General features: G+C 56.8%; 1 protein-coding gene across 2 annotated transcripts in view; it reads right to left on the bottom strand.

Annotated features, from left to right (window-relative positions):
* Positions 1–733: 733 nt before the first annotated feature.
* LIMK2 (LIM domain kinase 2) overlaps positions 734–13,921 on the bottom strand; it is a 66,471-nt gene continuing 53,283 nt past the window's right edge. For both annotated transcript variants that reach the window (XM_044674348.1, XM_044674356.1), the window contains 7 exons: positions 10,048–10,179; positions 9,445–9,501; positions 6,302–6,367; positions 5,613–5,787; positions 5,075–5,130; positions 2,525–2,682; positions 734–2,071 (listed from right to left, as the gene is read on the bottom strand). In XM_044674348.1, coding sequence (XP_044530283.1) covers positions 1,927–2,071; positions 2,525–2,682; positions 5,075–5,130; positions 5,613–5,787; positions 6,302–6,367; positions 9,445–9,501; positions 10,048–10,179 — 789 coding nt within the window. In that variant the 3' untranslated portion in view covers positions 734–1,926. The remainder of the gene's footprint in view (positions 2,072–2,524; positions 2,683–5,074; positions 5,131–5,612; positions 5,788–6,301; positions 6,368–9,444; positions 9,502–10,047; positions 10,180–13,921) is intronic.

Here is a 13,921-nt window from a genome sequence, read left to right as displayed (position 1 = left end):
GGCACAGCCAGAGGCCCCGACATCGGGGCGCCCCGGGCAGCCCAGACGCCTTCATGTGTGCGGCAGTCGCTATTGGCTGGGTGGCGGCCTCCCATGGGCCAGGCGCTGAGCCAAGGGCTCCACAAACACCATCTTGTCTGAGCTTCGCCGGCCGGCACCGAAGGGCCCAAACAAGGCCGAACCCGTCCAAGACCAAGTGTAGGAACAGCTTTCTTTTGGCGAGACTTAGAGGAGGCCTGTGTTCGGTTTGTTCCATAACTGTGCAGATAGCTTGGGGGGACCTTAGAACAGAATATTTGGGCTGGGAAAGAGTTTAGAACAGGGGGTGTCAGAGCTGGGAGGGAGCCTAGAACAGGGGGTGTCAGAGGTGGGAGGGAGCCTAGAACAGGGGGTGTCAGAGGTGGGAGGGAGCCTAGAACAGGGGGTGTCAGAGCTGGGAGGGAGCCTAGAACAGGGGGTGTCAGAGCTGGGAGGGAGCCTAGAACAGGGGGTGTCAGAGCTGGGAGAGGGCTTAGAAGAAGGGGTACTAGTGCTGGGAGGGGTCTGAGAACAGGGAATTCTGGAGGCAGCCTTCGCAGTTCATCTAATCCAAATCATGGTCCGAGGCCACACTGTGGGTGGGTAACTAGTGGCAGCTGGATCTTGGGGACCCCCAGGGCCATGACCAAGCCAGCTTCCTGGTCTCCGATTGCCTGCTCAGATCCCATCAAAGCCCCAATAATCTGACCATCAGTTCCATCAGCTCTATTTATTGCTTAATTTATTGACGTCAGCCCCATGGCTGGGCTGGGCTCCCCTCTTTTCACACTCGCCATGAACAACACTGGTTCTTGCCCTGCCAGGGGAAGGCCGGGTTCGGGCCAGCTTCCTCCCACCCGACTATCTGGGCCTCCCGAGGGTCCTCCTCCCCATCAGGCCCACCACCTCCTGCCCCTGAGGAGTCTCCAGAGGCCAACAGCCGGCCTGCCCAGCTCATCAGGGAAAAAAGTAAACTTGAGTCCGGAGATGCCAAGCGGCTCCACCACTCCTCAGACCTATATACATTATTTCACAGATTTCGGTCAATGGGGCCCACACAGGCATGAAGAGCCCTCGCCCGCCCCCTCCACACATCTTGGGGTCCCCCAGTGCCGCCACCCTATTAAACACAGAGCCTGCCTGGAGGAGCGCCAGACAAGGCCAACCTTGGGGGCTCCTGGGCCCACGGGAGCGCCAGGGCTGCTCCTCCGGATTCTTTTCTGGGTCGGCACTTGCTCCAAGCCGGTTGGGAAAAGGGCAGGGGGTGGGGAGTCAGCCTGGCTTCGGGGCTCCCTGCCTTTGTTCCCCCGAGGCTGCTGGAGTGGAGATGCCCAGCCCCAGGGAACGTCCACCCCAGCCAGCTTCAGGGCCCATCTGCTGCTGCCAGGCGCCGGCCCTCATTCCCTCTCCCTTCTGGCTGCCACCACGTTGAGGTCGCAGGGAGGGGGGCCCCGGGTTCCTGGTGTTGGCACACACAGGCCAGCGAGGCTCCACCGGGGCATTCGGGGCCCCCAGTAACAGGGACCCAGAGGGGCAGGCCGGGGCATGCTAGGCAGCACCTCAGGCACGCTCTGCTCACACACGTCTACCGTGGCAGAGCCCGGCCGAGGGGGAGGCAGCGCCCCAGCCCTCTGGATTCTCCCCGGGGTGGGCGGCTCCCTGGCAGAGGAGCCGGGGCGTCGCTTCACAGCTTGCAGTCGAGGGCCGCGTGTGGAGACGGTGAGGAGGCGGCCTGCGGGCCCCAGACGCCTCTCCTGAGCAGTAGTGTCGGGCACGGTGTCCTCCGGAGGAGGTAGCAGAGAAGGGCTGGCCCCGGCTCCAGAGGCGGGCAGCGCCGGGTCTCCGTGCCCTCCGGGAGGCTCGGTGCCTCGTTCCTCTGTCCACAGCGCTGGCGGCCTGGGGAAGGGCTTAGGACAAGGGCTCTCGGCTCAGCCCGTACTGCGCGCTCACCTCGTGGTCCAGCTCCTCCAGCTCCGAGGGGAGGGGGATCCCCAGTTCTCCCAGATAGAGGGAAAGTGCTTCGAAGGAATCTTCCAGTTTTGAGAATGGGGGTCTGCAAAGAAACACCAGCGGCGCCTCAGGGCCGGGGCCCCCGTGTCGCCGCAGAACCCCGGCTCTTCCCGCCTTCTGTCAGCCCAGCTTGTGCCTGGACTGCCCAGCGCACCCCACAGGCGAGGAAGCAGACCTGGCCAAGCTCAGGACTCAGCAAGGCGTCCAGAGCTGGAGCCTGGCCCCCGCCGGAGACTCCACGGCCGGGCGCTCCTGCCACGTGATTCTGCCTCCCAGGATGGAGGCCGAGAGCTCGAGAGATCCCTGGCCACCAGCGTGTCCTTCCATGGCACCCTGTCAAAGCCCCCAGGAGGGACTCCAGTGGCGAGAGGGGCTGCGCCGATCCTTTGGATTCAGAGAGCCAGGCCTGCCGGTGGGGCAGGAGGGAAGGCCGGGGCCGACCCAGAGTCGCCTCACCACTACCCCGGGGTCTACCTTGCCCAAAGGGGCCCCTCACCTGCTTTCCGGCTCGAGTTTGCAGCAGATGGCGGCCAGGGGAAAGAAGGCTGGGGGACAGTCTGTGGGCACAAACTTCTCCCAGAAAAGCTTCACGTTGAGGCCAAAGTCCAGTGTGCGGGGGAGACAGTCGGGGTCAGCATACACCTGCCCGATGATCTGAAGGGGAGCACCAGGGGAGATCAGAAGGGAGCTCAGGACAGTCCCAGGAAGACCCCGTCCTCTGCCCCGACCTCGAACCCCTCCTGCCCAACTACACGGGACGCTCCTCCTCCCGGAAGGACTCCCGGCACTTCCTTCTCGTGTGGCTGCCGCTCCGCAGCTCCCAGCTGGGCTGGCAACCTCCAACCTAATGCAACAAAGATTCTGGCCTGGCTCTGAGCTGCCAGAGGCTGGAGATGACAGGAAGGCCAAAGGCAACGGCCCCCACCCCCGGGAGCTCAGGCTCACAGCCCAAATGCTGTCCCAAGAATGCCGAGATGAACTTCGAAGGGGAAGACATGCAGAAGGCGGGGAGGGGTTCAGGGAGGGCTGAGGGCACTCTAGACGTGGGGGACCACCCGGACCACCTCCTGGAGGTCACAAAGGAGGGACAGCGAGCAGGGACACGGACCGGAGAGTAGGGGAGACACATTTCCAGGAACTAAGGCCGGAAAGGTAGATGGTGGCTAGAAGGCCAAGGAGTCTGTATTTTATCTCAGAGGCGGAAGGGAGCTAGTCAAGGCCTCGGAGGAGGGAGGGCACAACACGGTCAGAAATGGGTGGCCAGGGGGTTCACAGGCCTGAATACTTAGAACAAAAGGAGCCTCCGAGGCACCTAGGCCAACCCTGGCCTTCTACAGGAATCAGAGAGATCCCAGGATCCCAGACACCCCAGAGGCCATCTGGCCTCCCACCTTGATTTACAGGAGAGGACCAGGGAATGGTCCACGTTGGCCCCGTAGGAAGTGGCAGAGAGAGGCAGCTGTGCCTCCAGATCCAGGGCCCTTCCATGACCGCAATGATCCTGAGAGAAGAGACAGGAAGAAGGGAGAGAGCAAGGAGGAAGCTACGGACCTAGAGGGGGCCTGTGCCAGCCAGGAGAGAAGAGGACCCCCTTGGGGGCGAGGCCCAGCAAGCTGTAGAAACGGACTGGCTGTGGGGATGAAAGGAAGGGGAACCTCACGTTGGCCCGCCGGCGTGACTGAGAGAGTGGCCTAACGAGCTCCACGAGACACGCGGGGCTCCCCGTACCTCCAGGACGGTGACGAGCAGGAATGAGCTGGATCTGCGCAGCTCACGAGACTGCCAGGAAAGAAGGGCACAGAACGGGCTCTGGAGCCGCCTGGGGGGCATCCACGCCCCTCGCGCAAGGAGCGACCGTGAGGCCAACAAGGATTCTAGAGGATGGCCGGAGCAGTCGTCAGACAGAAGGCAGGCAGGTGCCCAGATGCCAGAGGAGCGAAGCAAAGGGCCAGACCAAGCCAGAGGAGAACTGAGCAAAGGCCATGGGGCCCATCACAGGCCAGCACTGCAGCTGAGCCCCAGGTTCTGGAGTTTGATTTCCAAGAGCTGAGGCGGGAATGGGAGCCGTGAGGAAGCGGGAGGCGGGGAGGGCAGACAAGCCCTTCAGAAGTTGGGTTAGGAGATGGGAAGGAGAGAGCGGGCCGTAAAGGCGAGGTGGGCGAGCTCACAGGGGGCGGGGAGGAGCCGGTGGGTGAAAGGAGAGACCGAAGATAAGAAAAAGCAAAGGGAGGGCAGAGGCCACCAGCTCCCAGAGGAGGAGGGGCAGCCGTAGGCGAGCTTCGCCCATCTCTGTCTCACAGACTCAAGTCAGAGGGCAGAATGTAGGGGGGACGCGGAGAGGTCAGGAGGGAGTCCGCCGTGGGTGGCCTCCATTTCCTAATCACAGGAAGGGAAGTCCTCTGTCAAGAGGGAGGGAGGAGCACGTCTGGCATGGCTGCTGGGGCAATTATCAGCCAGAGAAAACAAAAGGGCTGCCATGGAGCCAGGAGGGTCTAGCTGAGAAGTCACAAACCCGGAGCAAGGGCAGCGGCACGTTTGTGGCACTTTCTCAAGAATTCAGTGCGTGTGGCTTAGCGGGGGCACTCTAAGGGCCGTGCCTGGCAGTAAGACAAGGACCCCTTCTAGAAGAGCTGAGAGTAGCTGCAAATGAAAAACTAAGGCAATAAATTAAAAGGCGAAGGAGGATCGGGCTCCCTGGCCCCGAGGCCAGCAGGCTAGTATCTCCTCGTTTTTCATCTCTTTGGCCTTCCTTGTTATTGCAAGTATTTGTTAAATTCAACAGATGGCCGACAATCTGCGCTGGCAGGGAATGGCCACAAGAAGGAAAGCGCGCGATCTGTCATCGCTTCAAGATGGCAATCTTGTGTGTCCTTCCTGAGGGCCGGGTTCTGCCTCCTCCTCGCTGGGGAGAAGACTGTCCCACCACAGAGGCTAGGCGAGTGCTGAGGAAGGGGAGTGCCCACCCGGGGAAAGGCCGAGCTGCAGCCCAGCCCTCACGGCCTCCGAGGGGCTGAGCCGGGGTCCGAGCACGGCGTGCTGAACTCACCTCACACAGAACTATTCCAAAGGAGAAGACATCCACGGTCTCGTCATAGCTCTTTCCTAGGGGAACATGAAAGGAGAGGGATGAGGGCTCGTCCCTTCGGCAGCGAGGCCCGGGCCGAGGTTCAAAGGCAGGGCCTGAGCTCGCCTCCCCGGAGGCAGTGGTGGCTGTGCGGGGTGGGGGGACCAATGCGTGTTTCAAGGATCTCGCCCTCGGGAGGCGGCCCTTCATCTTCTGACACCAAGAGGACATTCTGTAGGCCCCAGGACTGGCTATTTAGGCCGGTGTAGGGAAAAGCGAGCCCGGATGAGTCCTAGCCAGGGAGAAGTCTGGGAACTCAAAGGCCAGGGAGGCCTCGGCTCAGAAAACCCGGCCTTGGGCCTGGCTCTGCCGTCACTCAGGAGCCTCTGCAGCGGGATGAGGGCGAAGATATCAGCACAAAGAGTGCCTGGAGATCCGCTGAGCCCAAGTCTGCCCCCTCTGGACAGGGAGACAAATGGACAGACGGACAGAGGGACATCTGGGGCGGAGCCCGCCTCACCGTTGAGCATCTCGGGGGCCATCCAGTAAGGGTTCCCCACCACCGTGTAGCGCTTTTTGCGGTCACTCTTGCGGAGGGTGCGCTTCTTGGTGGAGGCCTTCTCTGGGGTGGGCTTCTTCCTCTCCTCCACGATGAGCCTTGAAAGCCCAAAATCAGCCACCACCACAGTCTTGTCCTGACCAAAGACAGGAAGCCTCAGCCGATTTCCCCTTAAAGCACTGATTTCCCCTTAAAGGCACGGACAACGCCTTCTCCTTGAGGAGGGCAGTGCACGTGCCACGGCCTCCGCTTTACAGAGCTCTGGAGGCTGGTCACCGGCTCTTCGGGTCATGGCTAGGAGCCAAACCCAGGCTCCCTGACTAGGAGGCGGCGTCCCCCCATACAAGCACAGTGCCGGAGGCCGGAGAGCTCTAGGAGAGCGTGGCGGGTCAAAGGTGACAGGGAGAAGGCCCAAGAAGAGCGTCTCCCCGTCGGGAGATGCCGTGTCTAACAGGGTTGGCGAATGAGTCTCAGGGTGGAAACGGGGGAGGGCAGAGGTGGGAAGAGGGGAGAGAGCCAGAGAGCACGGCCGGCCCTGCACGCTGAGCCAGAGGCCCCACAGCTTGGCATCCGCCACACGAGGGAAAGCGTCCTGTTGGCTCGTGCTCACACGGCCCTCGCACTCCTCCCGGCTCACCCGGGGCACTCACCAGCTTGATGAGGCAGTTGTGCGAGTTCAGATCTCGGTGAATGATGCACATGGAGTGCAGATATGCCTGCAATGGAAGGGAGCATGGAGGAACATTAGCTGAGGTCAAGCTCTTCTAGTCAGAGCTCACGGGAAGTGGAAGATGTCCCTCCGAAAGGCAGGCTGTTCTCTTTTAAAAAACCCTCACCTCGGGGGGCAGCTGGGTAGCTCAGTGGATTGGGAGCCAGACCTAGAGACGGGAGGTCCTGGGATCAAATCTGGCCTCAGACACTTCCTATCTGTGTGACTCTGGGCAAGTCACTTGACCCCCATGGCCCACCCTTACCACTCTTCTACCTAGGAGCCAATACACAGAAGTTAAGGGTTTAAAAAACAAAACAAAACAACCCCTCACCTTCTGGCTTAGAATTAATACCAAGTATTGGTTCGGAGGCCGAAGAGCAGTAAGGGCTAGATAATGGGGGTCAAGTGCCTTGCCCAGAGTCACAGCTAGGAAGTATCTTGGGTCACATTTGAACTCAGGACCTCCCATCTCTAAGCCTGGCTCTCCACTAACCTGCAACACGTTACTTTCAAAACTGTGCTACGTGGACCAGAAGGTGTATTTGCCACCAGAAATATCCTACAATGATCAGCTGTGAAGGACTGAAAACAGGGTCCCAAGATATCCACAAAAATGCGATCTATCTACAGCCTAAGAAGGAACTCTTGGGTCCGGCGTGCAGATCTGAGCAGGCCAGCCTTCACTCCCTTTCTTCAGGGGTTTTTAACTATGTGTGGCCCGTGTCTATCACAACACGTGCAGCCTGGACAGACACACTGCACGAGAGCATTGGTACAACCTCTATCAGACTGTCACCTCCTGGAGGGGGGAAGGAAGGAGGGAGAGAATCTGAATGGAAAAATGTCAGAAAGCAATTGTTTCTCCATGTGATTAAGAAGCCCTCCGCGGCTCATCAGTACTTCCTCCTGCTTTCTTTAACCAACTAAAAAAAAACCGAAGTTTCAGTGTTCTTTTTCCCGCGTCACTGTTAATAACATCTCCTTTCCCGGCTCTCCTGCATTCTCTCTAGAATAGGGCTGCTTAATTTGGGGGCCCCATGGAGCAACATGATGGGCTTCTTTCTGTGATACACTGAAAATCTTTCTTCTGAAAAGGGGTCCACAGGCTTCACGAGACAGCCTCAAGGGTCCAAGTGACGACTCCCCTGGATTGAAATTCCGATCTCTCCCTCTCCCCTGGCTCCTTTCTACCTACAACATGCTTTAGGCACCCCCATCCCAAAGTAAGTTTCTTTCTTCCACTCTCACCCAGACCACTGTCTCCCTCTATCCAATGTTCTCCAATCCATCCTTTATAGAGCTGTTAAAATATCTTCCTAAGACACAGCTATCTGACCATTGCAATGCCATTTCTTTGCCTCAAACCTCTCAGGCTCCCCAATGCCTACAGAAGAAAACACCCCCAACTCCCCTTTCAGCCTGGAACTGAAGGGCCGGACTTGCTGGGCCCCACTGTCTTTCAATGCCCCCTAACCCCATCCTGTGTCCCAGGCTTGTGGCGTCCTCTCTGCTGGCCAGGGGGTCTGCTGCCTCTCCCGTGAAGGCTTTCTAGATTCCCGGCACAAAGTGGCAGCTGTCAGTCTCCCTTCTATTGACATGGCCCGAGCCCCCAACCTAACCACCCCCCCTTCCTAGACCGTAAACTCCTCAAGGGCAGCGATGGCTGCCTTTCATCTTTGTTCCTCTTAGCCCCCAGCACTTGTTGTGTCCCTGGGGCTGGCTCGAGGAAGACTTTCCTCCTGCTGCTGCCCCTTGAGTCTCCTCTTTCATTTGCCAATAACGGCTTAAAATGTTCTGTATGGCTATATTTTGTTTTTACCTCACCCACACTGCCCTCCCCAAGGGCTGCCTCCCACTTAAGCACTCCCCCCCCTCACTGATTCTTGAGCATCTGAAAATCTGGTTTCTGCTCTCATGTGACTGAAATCCTTCTCTTAGCAGCCCTCAGCGGCCCCCTCATCGCCAAGCTCAATGGTCTGTCTGTGTCTCTTGTCTCCATGCTACACTTTTCTCTTAGGAACTTCAAAAACAACATATTCAAACCCAAACTTGCCACCAGTCTCCCTCCAGTGGCTCCTCCTCCCAAAGGCCCTTTGCCTGTTTTTAGCATTGCTCCTCTGAGTGCCAAACGGGAATTTGCTAGGATTCCTGCTCTATTTGCTCTTCCTTCCCCCCCAGTGACTGAACTCTGGGAATCCTACCTTCTCCTACCCCGGCCATCACCTCCTTCTGTCCTTTCTTTGCCATTCCCTCCACCATCACCCTATATTAGAGCTGCATCTCCTACACATCTCTCTGTCCCAGCTAGACTAACCTACATAAACTTCTCATAGCTTGCTCAGATCGGGTCACTCCTCTGTCCAACAACCTTTAATGGCTCCCTTTTTTCCACCAATAACCCTGCACAAACTCCTCAGTCTGGGCCTTAAGGCCTTCTTCTATCCTTGGGCCCAACTTGCCTTTCCAGCCTGGTTCTCCTTCATGTCTTCTCTATTCTAGTCTAACTGGATTCATTCTCCTGCTCCCTAAACCCATCTGCTAATTTTCTGCCTCCATATCTTTCTCACTTAATGTCTCCTCCATGGACTGGTCTAGTCTCCGTCACCATCCCCGTCTGCTTGTCCCCTCTTCCAGGAAGCCTTTTCAGTGTGAAGGGGCTCTCCCTTCCCTGAACCCTTGGAGCAGTCTGATTCTACCTTTCATCAAAGTTCACCACGTACATGTTTCCTTTCCCTCCCTCTTCCATATTCACAAAATGACTAAACGTTAGTCGGGATTGGAACCCAGAACTCCTGATTTCAAGTCCAATCTCTGCAAACTCCCATGTTGAAGGAATGAATAGATGGTTGAATACCGCACTAGATGCTGTGGTCAAACCCAAGACCCTGCCTTCACCCTTGGGAGATTCTCGACATTCCTTTTAAAACAGGGAGCAAGGCCCAGAGGTGGGCTCAGAGTGACAAACAGAAGAGAGGACTGGCTAAAGGTTCCGGTTCAACATGGCTCTGGGTCCCAACTCTTTGGCTTCTCACCAGCAGCTTGCTTGCAAGGAATTGGAAAGATGGCTCTGGACATACTCACCATCCCGGAGGCGATTCCTTTGGCAAAGCTGACCTTTTGTTGCCAGGGAAATGGGTCCTGCAGGACAAGAAGCACCATCAGTGAAAAGGGAAGCCCTCGGCCCCGGTGAGCCCAAAGAGCCTTTCGTGTCAGGGCAGAACTGGCCAGCTGGTCTAACTTAAGTCAGAATCACTAAGGAATGGAGGGAAAGGAAGGCATTTAATCAACCTCAGGGGCCCCAAACCCCCACTTTGTAAGGGAAGCCCAAGGGCAGGAAAGACTGGGAGGGAACTCAGAGGTCACCTGGAACCTCTTTATCTGACAAACAAAGGCCCAGAGAGGGAAGGGATGTGATCATGGTTCTATACAGCCTCAGTGAGAGAGAGGGAGGGGCCTCGAACTCATGCTCTTGGCCAAGATTCTCTCCACTAAACCATGTTCTCTCTACTATCCAATTTAGTTCTTGATTTCAAATAGACTCTTCTTATATCAGCCTTAACAAGTCTAGATCTGTACTGCAGGCCTCTGACCCCAAATCTACATCATGGCTGGGCCCCAAAGACAGAGGCCACGCTCCCTTCGGTGGGTCCTAGCCAGTCAGGGGCCCACAGACCCAGGACTGACCACGCTGCGAAGGAAGTCCTTCAGGGTGCCCCCCTCGATGTATTCTGTCAGCAGGTTCAGCTTCCTGTCCTTGTAGAGGACCCCAATAAACTTGAGCACGTTGGGATGGTCCAGGCTCCTCATGACTTTTACCTGAGAGACAAGGAAGTGTTATTGCTGGCAGGGCCTGGCCAGGCCAAGTTGGGCACAGAGGAGCAGCGCCCCTTCCATCTCCGCAGCTCAGCTTGCAATGGCTATCGACGTTCACCAAGAAAACCAGCACAGACTGTCAAAGAAAGCTGGACTTTGGCTTTGTCCAAGAAACTCACAAGCTGGCATTTGTATAATCGTTCTGTATATCGTTCTAGAAGTTCTAGGTTCTTTCCCCCTCTGGGGAAGGGGGAAAAGACAGAGAGCCCTCCACAGATACCCCCCGTACACCCAAAGGACTGAGACCTAGGAGGTCGGGTAGTCAGTCCATCAACATTTCTTAGGTGCCTGTGATGTGCCAGACTCTGGGGATGCAAAGAAAGGCAGAAGGTAGTCCCTGCCTCAAGGAAGCAGGGAGGAGGGCACTTGGGAAGGAGGGCTTGAAATGCCAAACCAGGGACAGAGAGTCTGAATGGGGTGGGAAGGGACACGATCCAGGCCTGAGACTTAGGATGATCACTCGGACAGCCGAGTGGAAGATGGACTGGGGCAGGCTGACCCCCAGAAGCTACTGCAGCAGTCCCAGCTGTGAGGTGGGGGGCCTGCACTGGAGCGAGGGAAGGGGGAAAGAGGAAAGAAGCATCTTTTGAGCCTCCTCTGTGTGCCAGGCACTGTGCCAAGTGCTTGACAAACATTAGCCCACTTGATCCTCATGTCGGCTCTGAAAGGTAGGAGCTTTCACCACCATTTTATACTTGGGGAAACAAATGCAAACAGGCTCAAGGGACTTGCCCAGGATCCCATGGCTGGCTTTTCAGTGTCTGAGGCCAGATGTGGGCTCAGAACTCTGTCCGCTGTGCCACCACCTCCATGATGGATGTGACAAAGGTAGAATGGCTGGGCCCTGGCAGGAGCCTGGCTATGAGGTGCTGAGGAAGGAGTCTGGGGTCTGCTACAGTAACAGGGAAGGTAGGAGGAGGGGGCTTTAGAGGGCGAGACACTGAGTTCTGCGCTGGATGCGCCGAGGCCAAGAGTCTACGAGACACCCAGTTTGGGATGAGAGGCACTTGGAGATGCAGGCTTAGAGGCCAGGCCGGAGGGTAGGGCAGGCCTGGAGAAGCCACAGGAGCTGATGAGATCAGCACAAGGACAGAGCCAGGTTGTCCAAGCGCTGCTCACTCCTCCCAGCATCAAAGAACAGTCCCTGGGGTGGGAGATCTCCCACCCTTCCTTCTCATTCATTCCACTCCATCTCTTCAGCCCCCTGTCAATCATCCCCATCCTCACACTGATCTTCAGTCGTTGTTGCCTGCAAACATGCTCACCTGTCTTGAGCCTCCAGAAAGCCTCAATTGACACCCCCGTCCCCCCACTCTCTCTTCCCTTTTGTGGCCAAACTCCTGGGGAAGGCCATCTACTTCCTACCCTCCCACCTCCACTACACTGACCCCTTCATCGCCAAATCCAGCAGCCTTTTCTCAATCCTTGTTGCCTGTCCATCGCCCTCTTCTCGGGAGCTGCTCAGGCCTCCCTTCTCCTGGTTCTCCTCCTGTCTCCTTTGCTGGGTGTCCGTCCAGGTCACATCCTCTAAGCTTAGGTGGCCCCTGGGCTCTGTCCCGGCCTCTATTCGGTTTCCCTTAGTGATCTCATCAGCTCCCTTGGATTCCACTCTGACCTCTATCCCGATGACTCAGCCTTATCTGTCCAGTCCTAAGCTCTGCACTGACCTCTGGTCTTACATCTGCACTTGTCTAACGGACATTTCCAACCAGATCTTAAATTCAGCACGTCCAAAGCTGAGCTCTTTGCTCCTTATCTTTCCCCCAGAGCCTCCAACTCTCCCAAACTTGCCCACTGCTGTTGTGTAATTAGAATCTGCTCCCCAGGACCCTCTCCCCCAGCATCCCACGTTCCCTCTCACATTGCATGCTAATGTAGGGAGGATACAAGTTTTGTGTAGCTCTGCCTCGCTCTCTCTTCCCGTAATCTCGGCTGCTGAAGCGGGCTTTTGGGGCAAGCAGGAGAACGTACTCACTTGGGTTTATTTTTGTTAGATAATCAGGTTTGAACTTCTACTTCTTTTAGTTTATTTTCTTTCTACTTCAAGAGATACTTGGAGTTATTGCATATTAGTTTAAATCTTACATTGTCAAGGGTTCCAGCAGGGCTAGCAGCCTCCACTGTCCTTCTCACCAACTATATCCAACAAGGTACTAAGGCCTGTCATTTCTACCTTCATGACATCTCTTAGACACAGTCCCTTCTCCTCCCTCCTTGACACTGCTAGTCTTCTGGTGCGGGCCCTGACCACCTCCTCATGCCTGGATCACCTCAACAGTCTTCTGGAGGGCTGCCCTGTCAAAGTCTGTCCCCTCACTCTTATCCACTCTCCACCTAGCTTCTTCCTAGGGACAGCTGGATAGCACAATGGATAGAGCACCAGCCCTGGAGTCAGGAGGTACTCGAGGTCAAATGTGGCCTCAGACACCTCCTAGCTGTGTGACCCTGGACAAGTCACCTAACCCAGCTTTCCTAGCCTTTACTGCTCTTCTGTCTTAGAACTGATGCTAAAGTAGGTGGTGAGATTAAAATTTGTTATCTTCCTAGCACACAGACCTGATCACGCCCCCTCCCCATTCGACAGGACAGAAGAGGAATCCTGCTTTTGCAACCTTCTCCCACCTGCTCCGGGATCCCCCAACACTTGCCTCCTTGCTAGTCTTACCACCAGAGCCCCAACTCCCAACCCTCGGCATCTTCCCCATTTTCCGCTTCTCCCTCACGTCTGCTTCCTCGGCTGCCTCCGCCCTCCCTTGTGTCTCAGCCAGAAGCCTCTCCTGATCCCCGAACCACTGCCTTCCTCTGACACCCTCCAGCTGATCCTGCCTTAGGACAGAGGACTTTGCATGGTGTCTCCCTTATGAGACTGGGAGCGCCGAGGGCAAGGCTTGTCTCTTCTATCCAGCTGTCTTACCATCTCATGTCTCAGCATCGATACTAAGTACTGGTTCCAAGGCAGAAGAGCTTAGGAAAGGGCCAGGCAAATGGGGGTTAAGTGACTTGCCCAGGGTCATACAACTAGGAGGCCAGATTTGAACCCAGGACCCCCCCTCTCTAGGCCTGGCTCTCTGTCCTGATCCACCTCAGCTGTCCCAGGGATTGTCTTCTGCCTCTCTTGGGTCCCCAGCTCTAAACTGGTTAGTGAATGCAGGCTGACTGTCTAATTTCTGCCGTGTGGGCCCTCATTACTACCCAGCTGAGGCTGTGATGGACGAGCCTCCTATTCTGTCTTCTCTTCAAGCCTCCTTTCATACAATTGAGCCACGCAGGTGTTACGCACCAGCTCTATACCGGGCCCTACGCTAGGTGTCAGGGACCCAAAGCCCTTGAGGAGCTCCCAGTGTCCTTGGGCAGACCTCCTGGGTGCCGAGAGGTGCACCCCAAACAGGGTACCCCCAGAGGCTGGCCAGGAAAGGCCTCCTACAAGCCAGGCAAGCAAGGAGCACGTTCCAGGCAGTCAGAGGTCTGGACAAAGACCTGGAGGATTCCAGCCCAGCGGCCCAGTTCCCAGGGCTCTCTCCTCCTCCCATCTGTTCAGAGCTGGATGGGGCCTGGCTACACGCTCTGCCCTCAGTGTAAAGCTGGTGGTGTTCCTTCCTGTTGCTTCCTTAGCACCGGGCCTTGCAGAGAGTGGCCGCTTAATCCATCGTGACCAAAGAGGGCCATTTCCAGTCTGTTCCTGTAG

This window comes from Gracilinanus agilis, chromosome 1, assembly GCF_016433145.1.
Source record: "Gracilinanus agilis isolate LMUSP501 chromosome 1, AgileGrace, whole genome shotgun sequence".
Classification (NCBI taxonomy): Eukaryota; Metazoa; Chordata; class Mammalia; order Didelphimorphia; family Didelphidae; genus Gracilinanus; species Gracilinanus agilis.
The sequence above is the reverse complement of the archived record's forward strand: the minus strand, read 5'-3'. Positions and strand labels throughout refer to the sequence as shown.